This window comes from Physeter macrocephalus, chromosome 12, assembly GCF_002837175.3.
Source record: "Physeter macrocephalus isolate SW-GA chromosome 12, ASM283717v5, whole genome shotgun sequence".
Lineage (NCBI taxonomy): Eukaryota > Metazoa > Chordata > Mammalia > Artiodactyla > Physeteridae > Physeter > Physeter macrocephalus.
The window spans coordinates 17,675,914-17,691,741 of NC_041225.1; the positions used below are offsets into that span (position 1 = coordinate 17,675,914).

Here is a 15,828-nt window from a genome sequence, read left to right on the forward strand (position 1 = left end):
CTGCCAACAGCGGCGGTTCACAGGACGGGCTTTCTCATCCATGTTTCACAACCCGCGAGAGTCGCAGATCTTTGCAAAAGCACAATCTTGCCCTGAACTTGTTTCCCATTTGGAACTAACACCATGAGATCCACCCTGTCAAGCTGCCCTTTCTCCCTTTCTTGGCCGTACTGATAACCTGAAAACATCGTTCCTACTGTAAAACTACTTTTGCACTGACATCATATTTACAACTATAAATACATACCTGGGAAGGTGATGGGACCTCTATACTCAGGTTAAGTCTTGATTTTAAACTGATGGGAGAATGTAGACCATTCCATTTCCCTGAGGACTCGGCTCTGCTAGTAGTAACAGGACTGACACTTGGTGTCAGATGTGAAGATAGAGGTGGCAAGAAAGTGCAAGTTCTAGAGGCAGATGAAATTTCCAGATCCATAGCAGCCAGAAGTACTGAAAATACAGGAAATGACATAAAATAGCCTCTTCATTGGGGGGGGGGGAAGGGTGCACTTTAATCCATTACAGATAAAGCTTTATTACTGATTCATCATAATTCAGAATGTCAGGGTGCTTCTGAGTCACAGGGAGCAAGGCTGGACGGCCGGTACACTAACTTCACACTCCTGACGGTATAAGCTCCAAAACGAGACCCACGCTGACCACCACTGACCGTCCTTGTGCTCCTCTTCGGTGGGCTTCTTAGCTTTCTGAACTTGGAGGAGGTCAAGGACAGAGTGTGACCCACCAGGACAGTGGCTCGACTGAACTGCCGGGCGACTGGGACACGCAGAAGGGCTTGGATTAGTCGGAACCAACTGATTCACATGAATCCCAACCTAGAACCAGAATAAAATAGGTCTCTAGGAAAAAAAAGTTAAATTCAAACAGCCTTTTATACAATTTATTACAAAAACGACTTCTATACTACTAGCTACTCTCAATTTTAGAGTAATCTACCCAAACATAATCTCTTCAAAATCAGGAACTCCAAAAAAGTTTAATACTGTACCCACTGAAGTTCTCATCAGTTGAGTTTTTGTGTTTATTTTTGGCCACGCCGTGCAGCTTGTGGGATCTTAGTTCCCTGACCACGGCAGTGAAAGCGCCCAGTCCTAACCACTGGACCGCCAGGGGATTCCCAATTAAGTTTTTAAAATAAAACCTGAACAGGGCTTCCCTGGTGGCGCGGTGGTTGAGAGTCCGCCTGACGATGCAGGGGACACGGGTTCGTGCCCCGGTCCGGGAAGATCCCACGTGCCGCGCAGCGGCTGGGCCCGTGAGCCATGGCCGCTGAGCCTGCGCGTTCGGAGCCTGTGCTCCGCAACGGGAGAGGCCACAACAGTGAGAGCCCCGCGTACCGCACAAAAAAAAACAAACAAAACAAAAAAACCTGAACAAAATTAATTAGGGGACAGTCTACTTGCAACCTTACTTTACCTATCATTTTTGTCAATAAAAACCGGGCTTGGGGGTGGGGTGGGCAGTGGGTACGCGGCAGGTATCCGCACAGGTAAGCACTGCCCCCTGCCCATGACAGTACTCCAGGGAGGAGTTTCATCACTGTTGGCTTAGTGACGTTTTAATCCTTCCACAACACCCATACCAAGCGAGTAACTATCCTTTACTCACACACAACCTACAAAGGTTATTAATCTTTAAGAAAATGAAGGCTTTTACATTTTTGATGCCCTCTCACCGATCATGCATCCTCACGTGCCCATGGTAAACTCGCCCTTCTAGATCATCGTTTATCAGACATCAGAACAAAGTTCTGATGAAAAAGAACCTTAAAGGTCAAGAAACATTTGCAGCTTCACACTCCCCCCAGCCCCGTCTCCTTCTGCGGGAACCAGAGCAGGAAGCAAATAACACATGTTAAGATAGGTCCTTGGTTATTTAAAAGAAAGGCACTATAAAAATCGAAGATACGATACTTACTATTGTAAGCAGAAAACAGATTTCAGAACAAATGTGAATTCTTAAATAAGGAGACCAGCTCAGATGAGAAAGTCATTTTTCAGTTTCTCTTCTTATATTACATCAGTAGAGCTGAAAAAGCTGCATATAAACCCCCTAAACCGCACCATGACCACCCTCCGATCAACCCTCAAATAAGAAAAACTACAGAAAATCCTGTTTTAAAATGTTACTACTCACCCCTCTCATATCCGATATGTTGAGTTTCATTGTATGAAACATGTTTAGTGCAGCCTTGCCAATTATTTTTGCACTATCCGTTGCCTGGTCAAGAGTCACAGTCCTGTAAGTGATAGAACTAACTTTTTTAAAGGAACAAAAGCTACATTCCATATGTATTCCCTGGTACCTCAGTAGTATGGAACGGTTTAAAGAGTTAAAGTTGTAAAGCAAGTTATCAAAAAGTTTAAATAAGTATTAAGTAGCCTTTAAAAAGTAGGAGATAGTCTTCCTTCAAGGAAGCCAGTAATGCTAAATTAATTACACTGGCAACAAGTGGGAAAAGAAAAATCATCAAGAACACTGGGACTTGCAGAAATCTGGTCAACCAAAAATAAGTTGAGAAAAATGTTTTAAAGAAATGTACTTCAGTTAATGTATATTCAAATATAAGCATATTATGTTGCAACTAAAGCCTGAGCAGTAAGTACAACGTTTTAGATCCCCAGAGATGTTTTAGGTTGCAAGATTATCTATGTTGAGGTACGGTTAATATTCAGAAGAGAAAGATGAATCTCCCGGACTCTCCTGACTCTATTTTCAACATGTGAATATGCCCGATGCACGGGCACGCGCGTGCGGATACAGAAACGTGTGGACGGACGCCTCTGAGGAGGGAAGCATGGCGGCGCCCTGTCGAAAAGCCAGAGAGACTGCAATATGCAATTTTTACATCTGTAAGAACTCCTCAAGGGGGACCAGAGAATGTGCCAGCAATATCAGGTGCCCAAGACTACATTTACTCTCTTTTTTCAGTACTATGAATACCTTTTGTATTTATCTATGAAAAGTACCTATTGCTTTAAGGAAATCATTTGCAAAAAATTTACATTGGTTTGTTACCTAATGATTACCTTAAACTTATTTTACACAGATAAATAGAGAGTAACTTTAAAGCAAGATGTGTAGTGGACCATAGTGGTTTAAACACGTGTTTATCTTCATTTCTTTCCAAAACAACACTAAACGGATTTGAAATTATTTTTGAAAGGTGTAAACTCTGAAAAGATAGAAAAGGGACAGAAGCCAAGAGTAGAGGAAAAATGTCAGCCATAATTTAGAATATTCAAATGCCTGCTAAATGCCTAAAGCAAGGCACCAACTTTGAGATAAGCTAATTGATGCTACAGAACCTCAGAAGAGCTCAGCAATTAGAGGTGTCAGGTATGTCTGAAAGGAGGGGGAGAGAATACATGGGAAGCAGGCTCTCACAGCTGGCCATCCGGAATGCTGACACAGAGAAGCTACGGGGGGTCAGGCACAGCAGAGGAAGAACGAGGCCCCTCGCTCAGAAGCAGCACAGTACACCCTTTCCCACCCAGACCCCTCTCCTCCTGAGTAAGCAGAACCCTAGCTGTCACCAGTCCATCTTCTCCCCCACCCCCTGGGTGGGACATCTCACAGGAAGAACCACAGACACTGCCAGCCGGTCGTGGTAACCAAAGACCAAGGCCCTCCAGCCGCCCTCCCAGAGTGAAGCCCCTGGTCTGCGTGTCCCACTAAGAGTCCAGAGGCTCCCACAACATTTCAGCAGTTCACATATCAACAGCAAAGGACTATCAGATAGATAAATGCTTGAAGAAAATCTCTGAGATAAAAGACAGCAACCAAAACAGGAAAAAAAGGAACTCAGAGAAACAGACTGACACTGGGACTAGAAGAACATTTAAGAGGTAAGAGAGAATTCTGCATCTGTGAAGTAAGAGATACTATAAATATTTAATGTCCAAAGAATAAATTTTAAAACTCCAATGTAAAATGTTAGTATTGATAGAAATGATAAATTTAATACCGGCAAAGTACCTGGCACGAAGACAAACTGATACCATCCCAGAACACCTGCGATAAAGAGAAGATCCTGAAAGTTCCAGAAAGAACAGATCTCCTGTAAAGAACAGGCAATCAGAAGAGCAGTGAACTTCTCAATAGTTAGTAACCCTGAAAAGATGACAATGGAGCCTTTAAATGTCTGAAGAAAAATGATTTCTAAGATATGTTTATAACCTTTAAGTCAGCAAGCCACTGAGCATGAGGATAGACAGGTTTACACCCATGAATTCCTTCTCAAGACATGAGGGGACCGGGGAGCCAACACAGAGAAGGGACACCCCACGACTCCCAACTTTTCAGCAAGTCTGAAAATAAATGAATTCAGACCGGAGTAGCAGGTTGGGGGCCCCAAGAGAAAGGCCTCCAAGAAAAGAGATCAAACCAGTAACAGACTTGATGTGTTAAAACACAGTCACAGCGGAAGGCAGTCTGGGGATAAACTCAGTGGCAAATTCACAAAAAAGCAAGCAAAACGCGATACTCAGTAACTCCAGGACAAACATATTCAAGAGGAAAGAAAATGTGATCCTAGTGGACAATATGGACCAGCTATGTACAGTATGTACATGTCATAATAATGGGACAGTGGAGAGTGACTGAACCAAAACCCACCGACCTGACTGGGGGCAAAGGAAAGAAACACGTCTGGGGAGAAGAGCAACAGGCAGTGGAGGAGAGAAGGGAGAAAATCCTCTGCTACAGTAGAAAGTCAGGCAAACGTTTTGCAAGACTCAAGATAGAAACAGCAGTTTAAGTGTATATCTAGAAATATGGATGTAAATATCAGAAGAAACCACAAAAAGGTTGAAAAGTATGGTGCTCAGAGCTGGGGAGAGGTGCAAAGGACTGGAAGCTGTATTTGACCTTTTCAATTTCGTTTATCACTTTTAAATAATATATATACATTATGTATATATATAAAATATATATATATATACACACACACAATTCAAATTAAAAACACATACACGGAAAAGAACTCCAAGAAGGAAGAAGTCTTTTCCCAAAAGGAAAACTGTTATAAGAAAAATTTTCCTAAGTGATAATCAAGCCACAGATCTCAATCTACATGTGGCTCTTTGACTTACGCAACTTAAATTTTGTCGTTTCGATGACAGTATCAAAATGTGCCTGTGAGTCACATGATTGCCATGTAGCTTTTGATTAAGGCCAATTACAAGAGATTACAGAATTATTATACACTTCTGAGTTTACTAAACCACACAGGACTTCAGTTTGACTAAAGCACGGGTCCAGACTACTTCTGGGAAGGGCCAGATGGAAAATAGCTTGTACTCTGTTGTCTCTTTCACCTATTCGTCATTTTTTACAATCACTTATATAAAAATCATTCTTAGCTCCCATGAATCATGTAAAAAAACAGGCCACAGGCTGGATTTGGCCCACAGGAAGTAGTTTGCCAACCCCTGAATTAGAGGAAATACAGGATCAGTATTATAATATTTCATAACCTCTCACCTAAAGCATTTCTTATGCAGTTACAATACCACCAAAATGTTAGGCTCAAATTAATGGCTTACAATTGAGCTACATCTTATTACATTTATAAAATTACACTTGTTTCAATTAATCACGTGCTGTTTACGCCTTATGATGTCTCATCCAAAGATATTTATTTTAAGGGCATTGCAAAATGTATACTTTATTGCCAGCAATGCAGGCAGATTTTTGAACTGTCCTGTGTTAGTACCGTGAGCCATGGCCGCTGAGCCTGCGCGTCCGGAGCCTGTGCTCCGCAACGGGCGAGGCCACAGGGAGGCCCGCATACCACAAAAAAAAAAAAAAAAAAAAAAAACACTAGGGGGAAGGAGAGGAAGGATGGTGCAGGTGCCCACCAGCAATTGTGGAGATCAGGTGATGGGTACATGGGGTTCATTACACTGTTTTCTCTACTTACATGTTTAAATTTTTCAACATAAAACTTTTTTAAAAGTTTAGGACAAAAATGAACAAATACCAGTAACAGCAAGCAGATATGTGCTTACCAAAAAAGCTGAATGAATATTATCCTTGAATTGGGGGAAATAAAGTACAGTTAAAATCCCAGTTTTTCTTAATGCTGTAATTAGATTTTTGGAATATCTGGATTTTCCAAAAAGGATTAAATGAAGCTGATTTTCTTATTGTGCTTAGACAGAGGGAGCCCCTAGGTACTGCTGAATGCATCAAGACATACAGTTCTAAGAAACTATGAGATATTTTAAAATGCACAGACAGCAAGAGGAAACTACTACACTGTATTTTAATTTATCTGTCAATCAACCAAAGCTTTAAATTAAAATACAGTGTACTGTCTAGTATATAAAATGGCATACAAAATTAGGTATTTTCATACTGGCCACAAATCTTACATGAAGTTTTATATTAGTGGCCCTCACATAAAAAAAAACAGGGTTTTAAAATGCCTTCTACCAGTTTCCAGAGACTACCATCATCTGATTAATCTTTTCACAAAAAGAAATTACACCTCCCTAAATGAAGTAAATGTCTCATTGAAATCATTTTCTGAATTATTACACTGACGTTTCCCTGCAGGACCCTTCCACCAAGTCCACAACTGCCTCCCTTTCTGTCCCTGCACTGAACTCAACAGCCTCAAGACCCCAAGAACAGTCTGCCCCGGTCAGGGACACACGGACAGGCTGGCCTGGAACCTGGCAAGTCAACGTAGTTCTGACAGCCTTGGGCTGAGACCTGGCTCCGCAGAACGTCCAGGAACATCAGCGTTCTGCAGATTTTTATTCATACTCGTTTTTTTTTCATTTTCCATTAATTGTAATAACCTGCACTGAAACACCAATATCCAATATCCTTTTTAAGATAAGCTTACCTGGTGATGTTATCACAAATTCCATGGCCTCCAAATTTTGCAGTTTCTACAGGGGCCCCCGGCTTTCGTACCATGATTTTGAGAGTCAGGCGTTTACCCTTCACGCCAGCAGCTTCAAGTCGCCGTTGAATTTCTTCTGAAAGACTCAGAAGAAAAGCTTCTGCTTCTTTTGGCTACAGAAAGACAAACATTAAAAAATACCCTCCATGTTATTTTCCTACATGCCTAACAATTCTTCTCAAGTAGATTAACTTTCAATATTAAACGTGTATGATTTAGTGTCCTGCTCTTGTCTACTTAAAAATAAACATTCTGCCAGTTCTGGGAACGGCAAGAGTTTTAAGACTTAATTTCAGGCATCAAGACTCTATGGTCTGTGGAGAGACAGGACTATGTGAAAATATAAAGAATGTAAGGTAAAACCTGTGAAGAGAGCAGTACCTGGGTAAACCTTATTCCATAGTTGATCTCAGCTGAAACAGATTTTCTTTCCTTTTCAGTTCGAACTGGTCTATCGTCCAAACCACGGCAGAACCTATAAAGCATCTGACCTGTTTTGGGACCAAATTCTTTTTGGAGTCTTGCCATGGTCATATATTGCAAGTCTCCACAAGTTCTAATTCCCAAAGATGTCAACTTGGATTCCATTGAGCGTCCAACTCCTAGGAAAGGGACAGTTCTTTAGTTCCGCATAGAAGCTATTAAAAACAATTGAGCATTATGAAATAACTATTCATGCACAAACAACTAAAAATAATCTCCCTTAAAATTCTGAAGTGACATAACTGAAGCATCTCATAGATTAAGAATTTTTTTGGGGGTTGGTGCAAATCATACTAGTAAAGTTATTTCTAGAAGCTACTTCTCAATTTGGACTCTACCTATAGGTGAACCAGAACTTTTCAAATGTGTATGACTAAGTTCTCCAAAATATGTGATTTTTATTTATTACTGAGTAAAAAAGTTTTCTATCTTATTTACAAAATCAACTAAGTTACAGACTCGTTTAAGCTAGTCTATAGTATGACTTACAGACATACGAGGAGACTCAGGAATGCCAGGGCTTCTACTATGACTTTGGGGAGGACCAAACTTCTCAATGGTTCAGCCACATTTTCTCTGAATGGGAACTAGAACAAGAAGTCATGACAGAGGTCCAAGCCCACATGTCACTTGCTCTCATACTGGACAAAGTGGCACAGTGACGTGGGGGTGAAGCTTCCTGCAAAGCAGCAGCGAGGGGAGGACAGACAGATGTCTTTTACCAACAAAGATTATCTCCCTGGAAAGGCAGTCAGCGTCCCGCAGCTGGGCCAGCGTGCAGCAGCCCCTCGTCACCGTCTGCAAGATGCAAGATTGGAGCCTCGCCCAAAGGATGCTCAAGGGCTCTGTTGCTCTCCATGTGCCCAAAAGCTTAACGAAGGTACATATGTCTGGGAAAGTGATTTAAGAGTAACCTGGGGGAACTAAAACTCTTATTAAAATGGTCTCCACGCCATGAGATCAGTACTGTCCATCAGTGAGGAAGACTGCGGTCTGGCCTTCTGTAGGATGTTACCAGGGAGCTCAGAGTGGAGTCTGGGGTCGCCTACCTGTCACCGTTATTCTCACTTCTGGCTCCGGTTCTCTGAGTGGCGCTAGTGGGAGAAGGAGCGTTCTCGTCCAGGTTCTGCCAGGAGAACCTCTTGGAGCAGTTACGCAGACACACGGTTAGGAGGGAGGTGGTCAACTTTACAAAAAGTCTGTGACCACAGAGCTGGGCGAGACAACTTTAACCCAAGAAAATCTGTCCCCTAATGGAAGTCAGATGAAAGGTGTTAAGGGTGCTGTACCCCATTTGTGCCGTTTTCAAGTTCAAGGCAGAACAGAGAACAAGCAAGAATAGCAGAGTCTGAGTTATAACAACAAGAGAACCCTCCAGAGGAAGACCATTCACAAAGAGACGAAATTCTAAGTGAACCTATTGGAGTATTTTTCAAGGTGGGGAGGAGGAAGCTGACGAAAGGGACAAATCAGATACGAGGGTGACCAAAGCCAGAGAGACACTCTATGCAGCTGTTCGTGTTCCGGGAACGCTTTCTGTCTCTATTTTTTTCCGCCCCATCGTTGCCCCAACTCCCCACCCTCAAGATGTGATCATGGTCTTTCCCTGACACATCTGGGCAGCCGATCTGTCCTCCCTGATTTGCAGAATCAGCAAGAGGCAATAATCCTGCATTAACTGTGTGTATTGGGATGGGCCGGGGGAAAACCTGTCGTTTTTGAGAGTCTCTTGAGTATACCAGAACACAATTATTATTCACTAAGAGGTACAAAAGAAAGACTATTACATTAACTATCACCAGGTTAACCACGATCAACCTAATCTAATTGAACTGTCCTTCTAGGGAAGAAGAGAGGTTCCTCTCCATTACAAGCTCATCTAATGGAATGGAATGGCCTGAAGTTGACTGGGGGAAGGAGGCATGGATGGTCTACCTCTAACCCGTATGACGTTTGCACAGGGGGGAAAGTTAGCTTGGAATTATCACCAAGATCCCGAATGGGTGCTAGTTTGACTGCTTCGTGTGAGCGTTTTTAAGGAAAGGAGGCCCCTCTAAGGAGGAAGTAAGGGTCTTGAGAGTCAAATTGAGTGCAGCCACCTAGAAAGGGAAACATGAAGGAAAACGTGCTAGCGTAGAACCAAGGTTCTGAGAAGGAGAGGAGAAAAATGAAGCTGTGGAAGCTGCCAGTCAAGCCACTGGACGAAGATGTGGCGTCTGTCCTTGAGGGGGAACTACGACCCCAGACTAAGAACAGCCAGGAATGCCTCCTCCCGGCACCCGGACCTTGACAGTCCAGAGATGCAGGAAAGTCAAGTTCCAAAGAATCAACCTTTGCCATCTAAGTTAGCACCGTTCAATAGAACTTTCTGTGGTGATGGAACCGTTCTCTTCTGTGCTGCCCAATTCAGGAGGCACCTGCCACGTGTGGTTAACTGAGCAATGACTGCAGTGTGGGCAGTACACCTGGGAAGATGAATTTTAATTTTATTTAACTTTAATTAATTTAACCTAAAATTTTCTAGCTTCACTTGGCTAGTGGCTCCCATATCAGGACAGCGTAGATGGTCATGTACACGTTCACGGCCGCGGTGCTTATCTGACACGAGAAGAAAGAGCTGGAAACCTCAGAGTGGGTGCACACACCCAGCAAAGGATGGACAAGGGGCAGAAGGTCCTACAAGCCAGGGTGGAAAGCCTTGCGAAGAGCCACAGAAACAGTGCAAAGAGCTACTGCATTTAAACAGTTGTTGGGGACAGTCCTTTCTTTCATTAGCTAAACAGATCTCGCTGGGTAATTTATATGCTAGCACAACATGCAGTCATTACTCTGTGGCGCCTTCATAAACTTACTAGCGTGTGTGCCCCTTTTACGCGGCTGTAATGATCGTGTGCTGTGTGCCAGGCACGCCGTGCGCTCAGTCACCCGTCAGGGCACACAGGGACAGAGGCAGCTGGCGGGGGACAAGGAGGGAGGTGCGTTTAACATGGACCCGCTTCTGGTTATTGGTTACAGAGCAGAACTTACTCAAAGCATGTGCCACAAAATGTTAATAGTCACCATGTATTCATCTTCAACTATCTTTGGGAAACGACAAATTTTTAACAAAGATGAACAAGTTTCCTTCTTGTAAGAATTCTCAGAACTTACTACTGAGTGGGCCCCTCCACCGCACAGCGTTCCCGCATGCATGTGGAACCCGTTTTCAAAGGGACAGCTTGTACTTGAGATGGGTTACCATCTCAAGGCAGAAGTAACAACAGAAAAGGCTGACGTTTTACATAATGAAATGTTCTAAATCTTGCCGACAATAAATTTGGGGATTTTTACAGAAGTCAATAGTCTTACACATGAAAATCTCTCCAACGGTTCTGGGCGGCACGGGCTACAGGCTGGTTCTGACGGAGAGAGGGGCAGGTGGGTTGCCAGGGGAAGCCAGCCGATCCTGGCCGCCCCCGTCTCCCCCAGATTTCAAGGTTCTCTTAGGAACTTCAAGGCTGTGCCTAAGAACTCAACCAGGACACGTAAACCCACACGTGCCCTTCAAAAAGTAAAGTCCTTCCAGCCAGGAAGCAAATGAAGGTGAAAGGTAAGATGACTAGGTCAAGGAACGAAAACTAAAACCTCTCTGTTTCTGTGCAAAAAAAAAACACCAAACCAACCAAACAAAAAAAAACTTACAAAAATGATGCAGTATAAAGATGGCGCTGTGGACGGAACTGTGTCTCTTCAAGATACCTATGCTGAAATCTTAATTCCCAGTACCTCAGAATGTGACTGTAACTGGAGAAACGTCGTTCGTAAAGGTAATTAAGGTAACAAGAGGTCATATAGGTGGGCCCTAATCCAATATCACTGGTGTCCCTATAAGAAGAGATCAGGACACAGACGCACAAAGAGAAAACACCACGTGAAGACACAGGGAGAAGACGGTCACCTACACGCCACGGAGAGAGACCTCAGAGGAAACCCAGCACGCTGGCAGCTCATTCATGGACCTCTAGTCCTCAGGGTTCTTGAGGAAATAAATGGCTGTTGTTTAAGCCACACAGTCTATGGTATTTTGTTATGGTAGCCTCAGCAAACTAATGAAGATGCCAAAGTAATGATAACTTTGAACTCAAATTTCACATGCACTTTAAATACACTGGTTCCTTCTTATACAAAACTGCAGTAAGACATGTTATTAAAACTCCTAAATTGTGTTGTCTAATAAGGTAATTTGCTAGCATGATTTTATAAGGTTAATTACTCTTCAAATTTAACCTCAAACTAACCATCAAAATGTCACATTTCACATTTCTGATACTACCACATTCTTGGACGTTATTTACTACGGAGTCAGGAGGCTTCAGAACTAACCCATCATAAAATGGCATTTGGGTCATTTAATATTTTTGGCCTATAACAGAAATTTCTAAGTTAGTTCAGATATACTTTTCTTAGGCTTATGAACATGCATGTAAAAATAGCACTAAATCCACTGTTAAAAGTGTTAAAACTTTTAACAACAAATGAATAAAAAAAAAACCTTTCACCAAAAGTATACTCTCTTGAACTTTCCCACCACAAACACCTGGGAGCCTTGTGAAGCTAACGCAGGCTGCTTTACAAAAACAGGAGAGGATGATCTGAAATGGTATCCTGGATTACTATACGGCTTAGAGAAATTTCTTAGAAAGAGGTACCTACCATAGAAAGCAAGTCTAAATACTTAATAATTGTGAAATGAACTGCCCTACACACAAAAATTACATCTGTTCAAGGCCCCAAAAGGGCGACCATTTTCCAGTTACAATGAATTATACTTGATTTCTCCAAAGAGAAAGGTTTTTACATGCTAGGTTAGCTAGCCACACTACACAAGAAAGCAAAATAACTAACCATCCTGCCCATTAGGTGAGAAAGGTATGCCTTTTTGGACATTTTACTTCAACCTGAGTTAACAAAATACAATACTTCATTTTAGGTTTTCTTCTTCCTAATATGGTTTATACCTTTTCTTTTTTTTTTTTTTTTTTTTTTTTTTTGCGGTACGCGGGCCTCCCCCTGCTGTGGCCCCTCCCGCCGCGGAGCACAGGCTCCAGACGCGCAGGCCCAGCGGCCACGGCTCACGGGCCCAGCCGCTCCGCGGCAGGTGGGATCCTCCCGGACCGGGGCACGGCAGGTGGACTCCCAACCACTGCGCCACCAGGGGAGCCCTGGTTTATACCTTTTCTACTTTTAAAACTATTTGTTTAGTAAACTCAGAAAAGTATCACTGGTTTGGAAGGACAATTTTGTAAATAGGGGAATCGATTTTCAAAACTTTATCTTGGGTCTAGAAGTACACTATTTCAATTTTGATTTAAAGGACCAAAAGTCAATTCCATCATATTCTTTTAAATATGACTTCTTAGAATTCCTTGATCTTGGTACTTGAGAAATACTTAAAGTAAATGACATGAGAGGCAAAACTAAAATGTTATATTAAGGTGCTGATAAATCAACTGAAAGGATATTCACTGTGGAGTTCTAAATTTTGTTTCCCATGGCACTCAATAAAAGATTAAAAATTTTTAATTCATTTTTTAAAAAAAGAAAGAAATGTTATACATCTATGAAAAGCACTAATGAATACTTACAATAAATAAAAGTGAAAAAGAAACCATTTGTATTTACCTGGTAGATTAGTAACTAGCTGACCTCTGATAAAATCATCTACTTCTTCTGGTTTTAAGTGGTACTGGCCATCTGGTTTTGCTTTCCTAGTTGCCATTCTAGCCAGGAGAATATTAGAACCTATAAATTATTTTTAAAAAAAGGAAAGAAAGAAAGAAAGAAGTCAAGAAATATTCACAATTATTTTCAAAATTTCTTAACAAAGACATCTACAGACAGGTTACCTATCAAATTTCTAAAGAGAATGAAAATAATGTGCAACTTTGATCATTTCAAACACAGTACAAATCTGGCAGAATTCTGTAAAGTATCACAGATTATAAGCAGCATGGTTCCTGGACAGATGTCACCTTCTGTTCCAAAACACATGACATTTCAACATCTCCTACCCAGGTAAAGGAACAGAGAAAACAGCCCTAATCTAAGACTGGATGTTTATAGGAATTGTGGGCAATGATCAGCAATCAGTTCATTTTACCAACCGATGTATGTTTGTTTGTTTTTGGCCGTGCCATGTGGCTTGCGGGATCTTAGTTCCCTGACCAGGGATCGAATCCGGGCCCTCTGCAGTAGAAGCGCAAAGTCCTAACCACTGGACCACCAGGGAAGTCCCTCATTTTACCAACCAATGGATCCACGCTGGGTAGAAATAAGGCCAAAGAAATGCCATTGGACTTGGGGAGGAGAAGCCCAAAGAACCTCTCACTGTATGATCAGAACATGTGGAGTAGAAATTGAAGGTATGAGCGTCTTAAAAAAGAAGACAGACAGTGACAGCGAGGTCCAAGGTGTGTGAATGGACACAGACAACTAAGGCAGAGCAGAGAGAAGGCTACTGGAGCCCAAGAAGGTATCAGGCATCTGAGAAATACCTAAATGGGGTCAGATAAACTTCTGTGTAAATAATAAAATCTCCACGAATTACAGAAGACTTCTAATAAAGCACATATCTTAGTTTTAGAGGAGACTTACATTAAAAACAGTGTGTTTTCCTAGGGTAAATGTATAGATATTCATGAAGAGAAAAAGTACTGGAAAGGCACACGAAAATGATAAAAGTGGTGAGTTCTGAAGAAAAGAGGGCTGGAGAAGTGGAAACATCATTTGGGATTTTTGTCTTAATTATGTGCTTGAACTTAAAAGGACATACTCATGTCATCCCACTTGTAAATTTAAAATAAACACAAGCTACAACAAAGAACTAAACCTGTGCCTGACAGTGGACTCCAGAAGGCAAGTCCTAAACGAACGGTCCCACACACCAGGGAGCCAAAGGGCAGCCTGCTCGTAACCGGAGGGATGCTGTTAATGTGCTCTTCATCCTCTGTATGTTCTGCAGCTTATGACGTTCTGAGGGCAGACGGGGAGCGCGGGCCCCCCCAGGGCTGGTTGATCCTCAAAGACAGCACACAAGCTCCTGGCGGTGCGCCTCTCACACCCTCGCCAGACACTCCAGACACCCCAAGAGAGGCTCATCAGACTCACACACAGACCTCAAGAGGGGCTCTGGCCGAGGATCTCCCCTCACTCCCGTTTTTGCCTCCAGACCCGCACGTGGCGCTCCCGCACGGGGCCCTGCGTGGGGCTGCACGCCCTGCCCTCCTCTCGGGACAGGCACGCAGTAAAGATCTCCTATGGGTAGAGGCACCGGGCTCGTTCAGACAGGAGGGACCCGGGGAAGCGCAGGGTGACAGAGGGGGCTCCAGAGCACACAGCTGGGAGAGTCGACAAGAGGAGGACAGATGATGGGCAGGGCTGAGGAAGCAAACACTGGGCTTAGAGACAAAACAGATCAGGGCTGGGGGGAGGGGATAATGGGGGGCGGGGGGTGGATGAGTCAATAACAGCAACTTCTGGCCCAGAGAGAGTGAAGACAGGGCTGGAGGAGCGGTCCAGGAAGCTTCAGGAAGTAACTGAGTTACCACAAGACGCAACAGCACGGAACTCCAAACCCCACTCACACTGCACTGCCTTAAATACCGCCTCTGTTCACTTGAAAAAAAAAATACTGTTGACATACATTGCATCCAATACTCCCCTTTTCTTTTGCGGTACGCGGGGCTCTCACTGTTGTGGCCTCTCCCGTTGCGGAGCACAGGCTCCGGACGCGCAGGCTCAGCGGCCATGGCTCCCGGGCCCAGCCGCTCCGCGGCACGTGGGATCCTCCCGGACCGGGGCACGAACCCGTGTCCCCTGCATCGGCAGGCGGACTCTCAACCACCGCGCCACCAGGGAAGCCCTATTCCCCATTTTTGAAGAACAAGAAATATTCCAACTTGTTTATTCCAAAGATGTTATCAATCATTTACTTACGTTTCCAGCACTCTCATCTCATGCTTTGCCCAACTGTGAGCCATGCCGAGAACTGTTTCAGAAGTGGGAGACCTATGCGGTACGGTGATAAAAACGAAACCTAAAAATCACTCCTAAAAATCAAGCGGTAGTCAACGATCCCAGAGCACTGCTTTGAGGAAAACGAGTAGTACAAGATACGCTGGCTACTAACCGATTCCCACAGAGGCAGCGCATTTAGTCTGGTCTTTGATTTCCATTCGGACAGCATTTGCAAATTCGTCAGGAGTGAGTCTGGTCTCTGCGAGGATTTCAGTGATGTCTACCAGAGCTTCATCACAGCTGACAGCTTCGATGCTATGTGTGTAGCTGCCAACACAGAGCAAAGGCAACGAATCACAGCCACAGCTTAACATCAAGCAGCCACATGTGGCAAAATAGGCTTTCCTACG

The 15,828-nt window shown here is 43.3% G+C and overlaps 1 protein-coding gene and 1 non-coding gene across 2 annotated transcripts in view; both read right to left on the reverse strand.

The window, feature by feature from the left end:
- Positions 1 to 15,828, reverse strand: part of REV1 (REV1 DNA directed polymerase) — a 77,334-nt gene that overhangs the window by 5,026 nt on the left and 56,480 nt on the right. Inside the window, exons 12-18 of the mRNA XM_055088932.1 lie at positions 15,591 to 15,745; positions 13,085 to 13,204; positions 7,322 to 7,542; positions 6,881 to 7,053; positions 2,161 to 2,263; positions 674 to 839; positions 248 to 453 (exon numbers count right to left, since the gene is read on the reverse strand). Of these exons, the coding sequence (XP_054944907.1) occupies positions 248 to 453; positions 674 to 839; positions 2,161 to 2,263; positions 6,881 to 7,053; positions 7,322 to 7,542; positions 13,085 to 13,204; positions 15,591 to 15,745 (1,144 nt within the window). The remainder of the gene's footprint in view (positions 1 to 247; positions 454 to 673; positions 840 to 2,160; positions 2,264 to 6,880; positions 7,054 to 7,321; positions 7,543 to 13,084; positions 13,205 to 15,590; positions 15,746 to 15,828) is intronic.
- On the reverse strand, positions 13,619 to 13,691 carry TRNAR-UCU (transfer RNA arginine (anticodon UCU)). Its single transcript has one exon. It is a non-coding gene; the product is annotated as a tRNA-Arg (tRNA).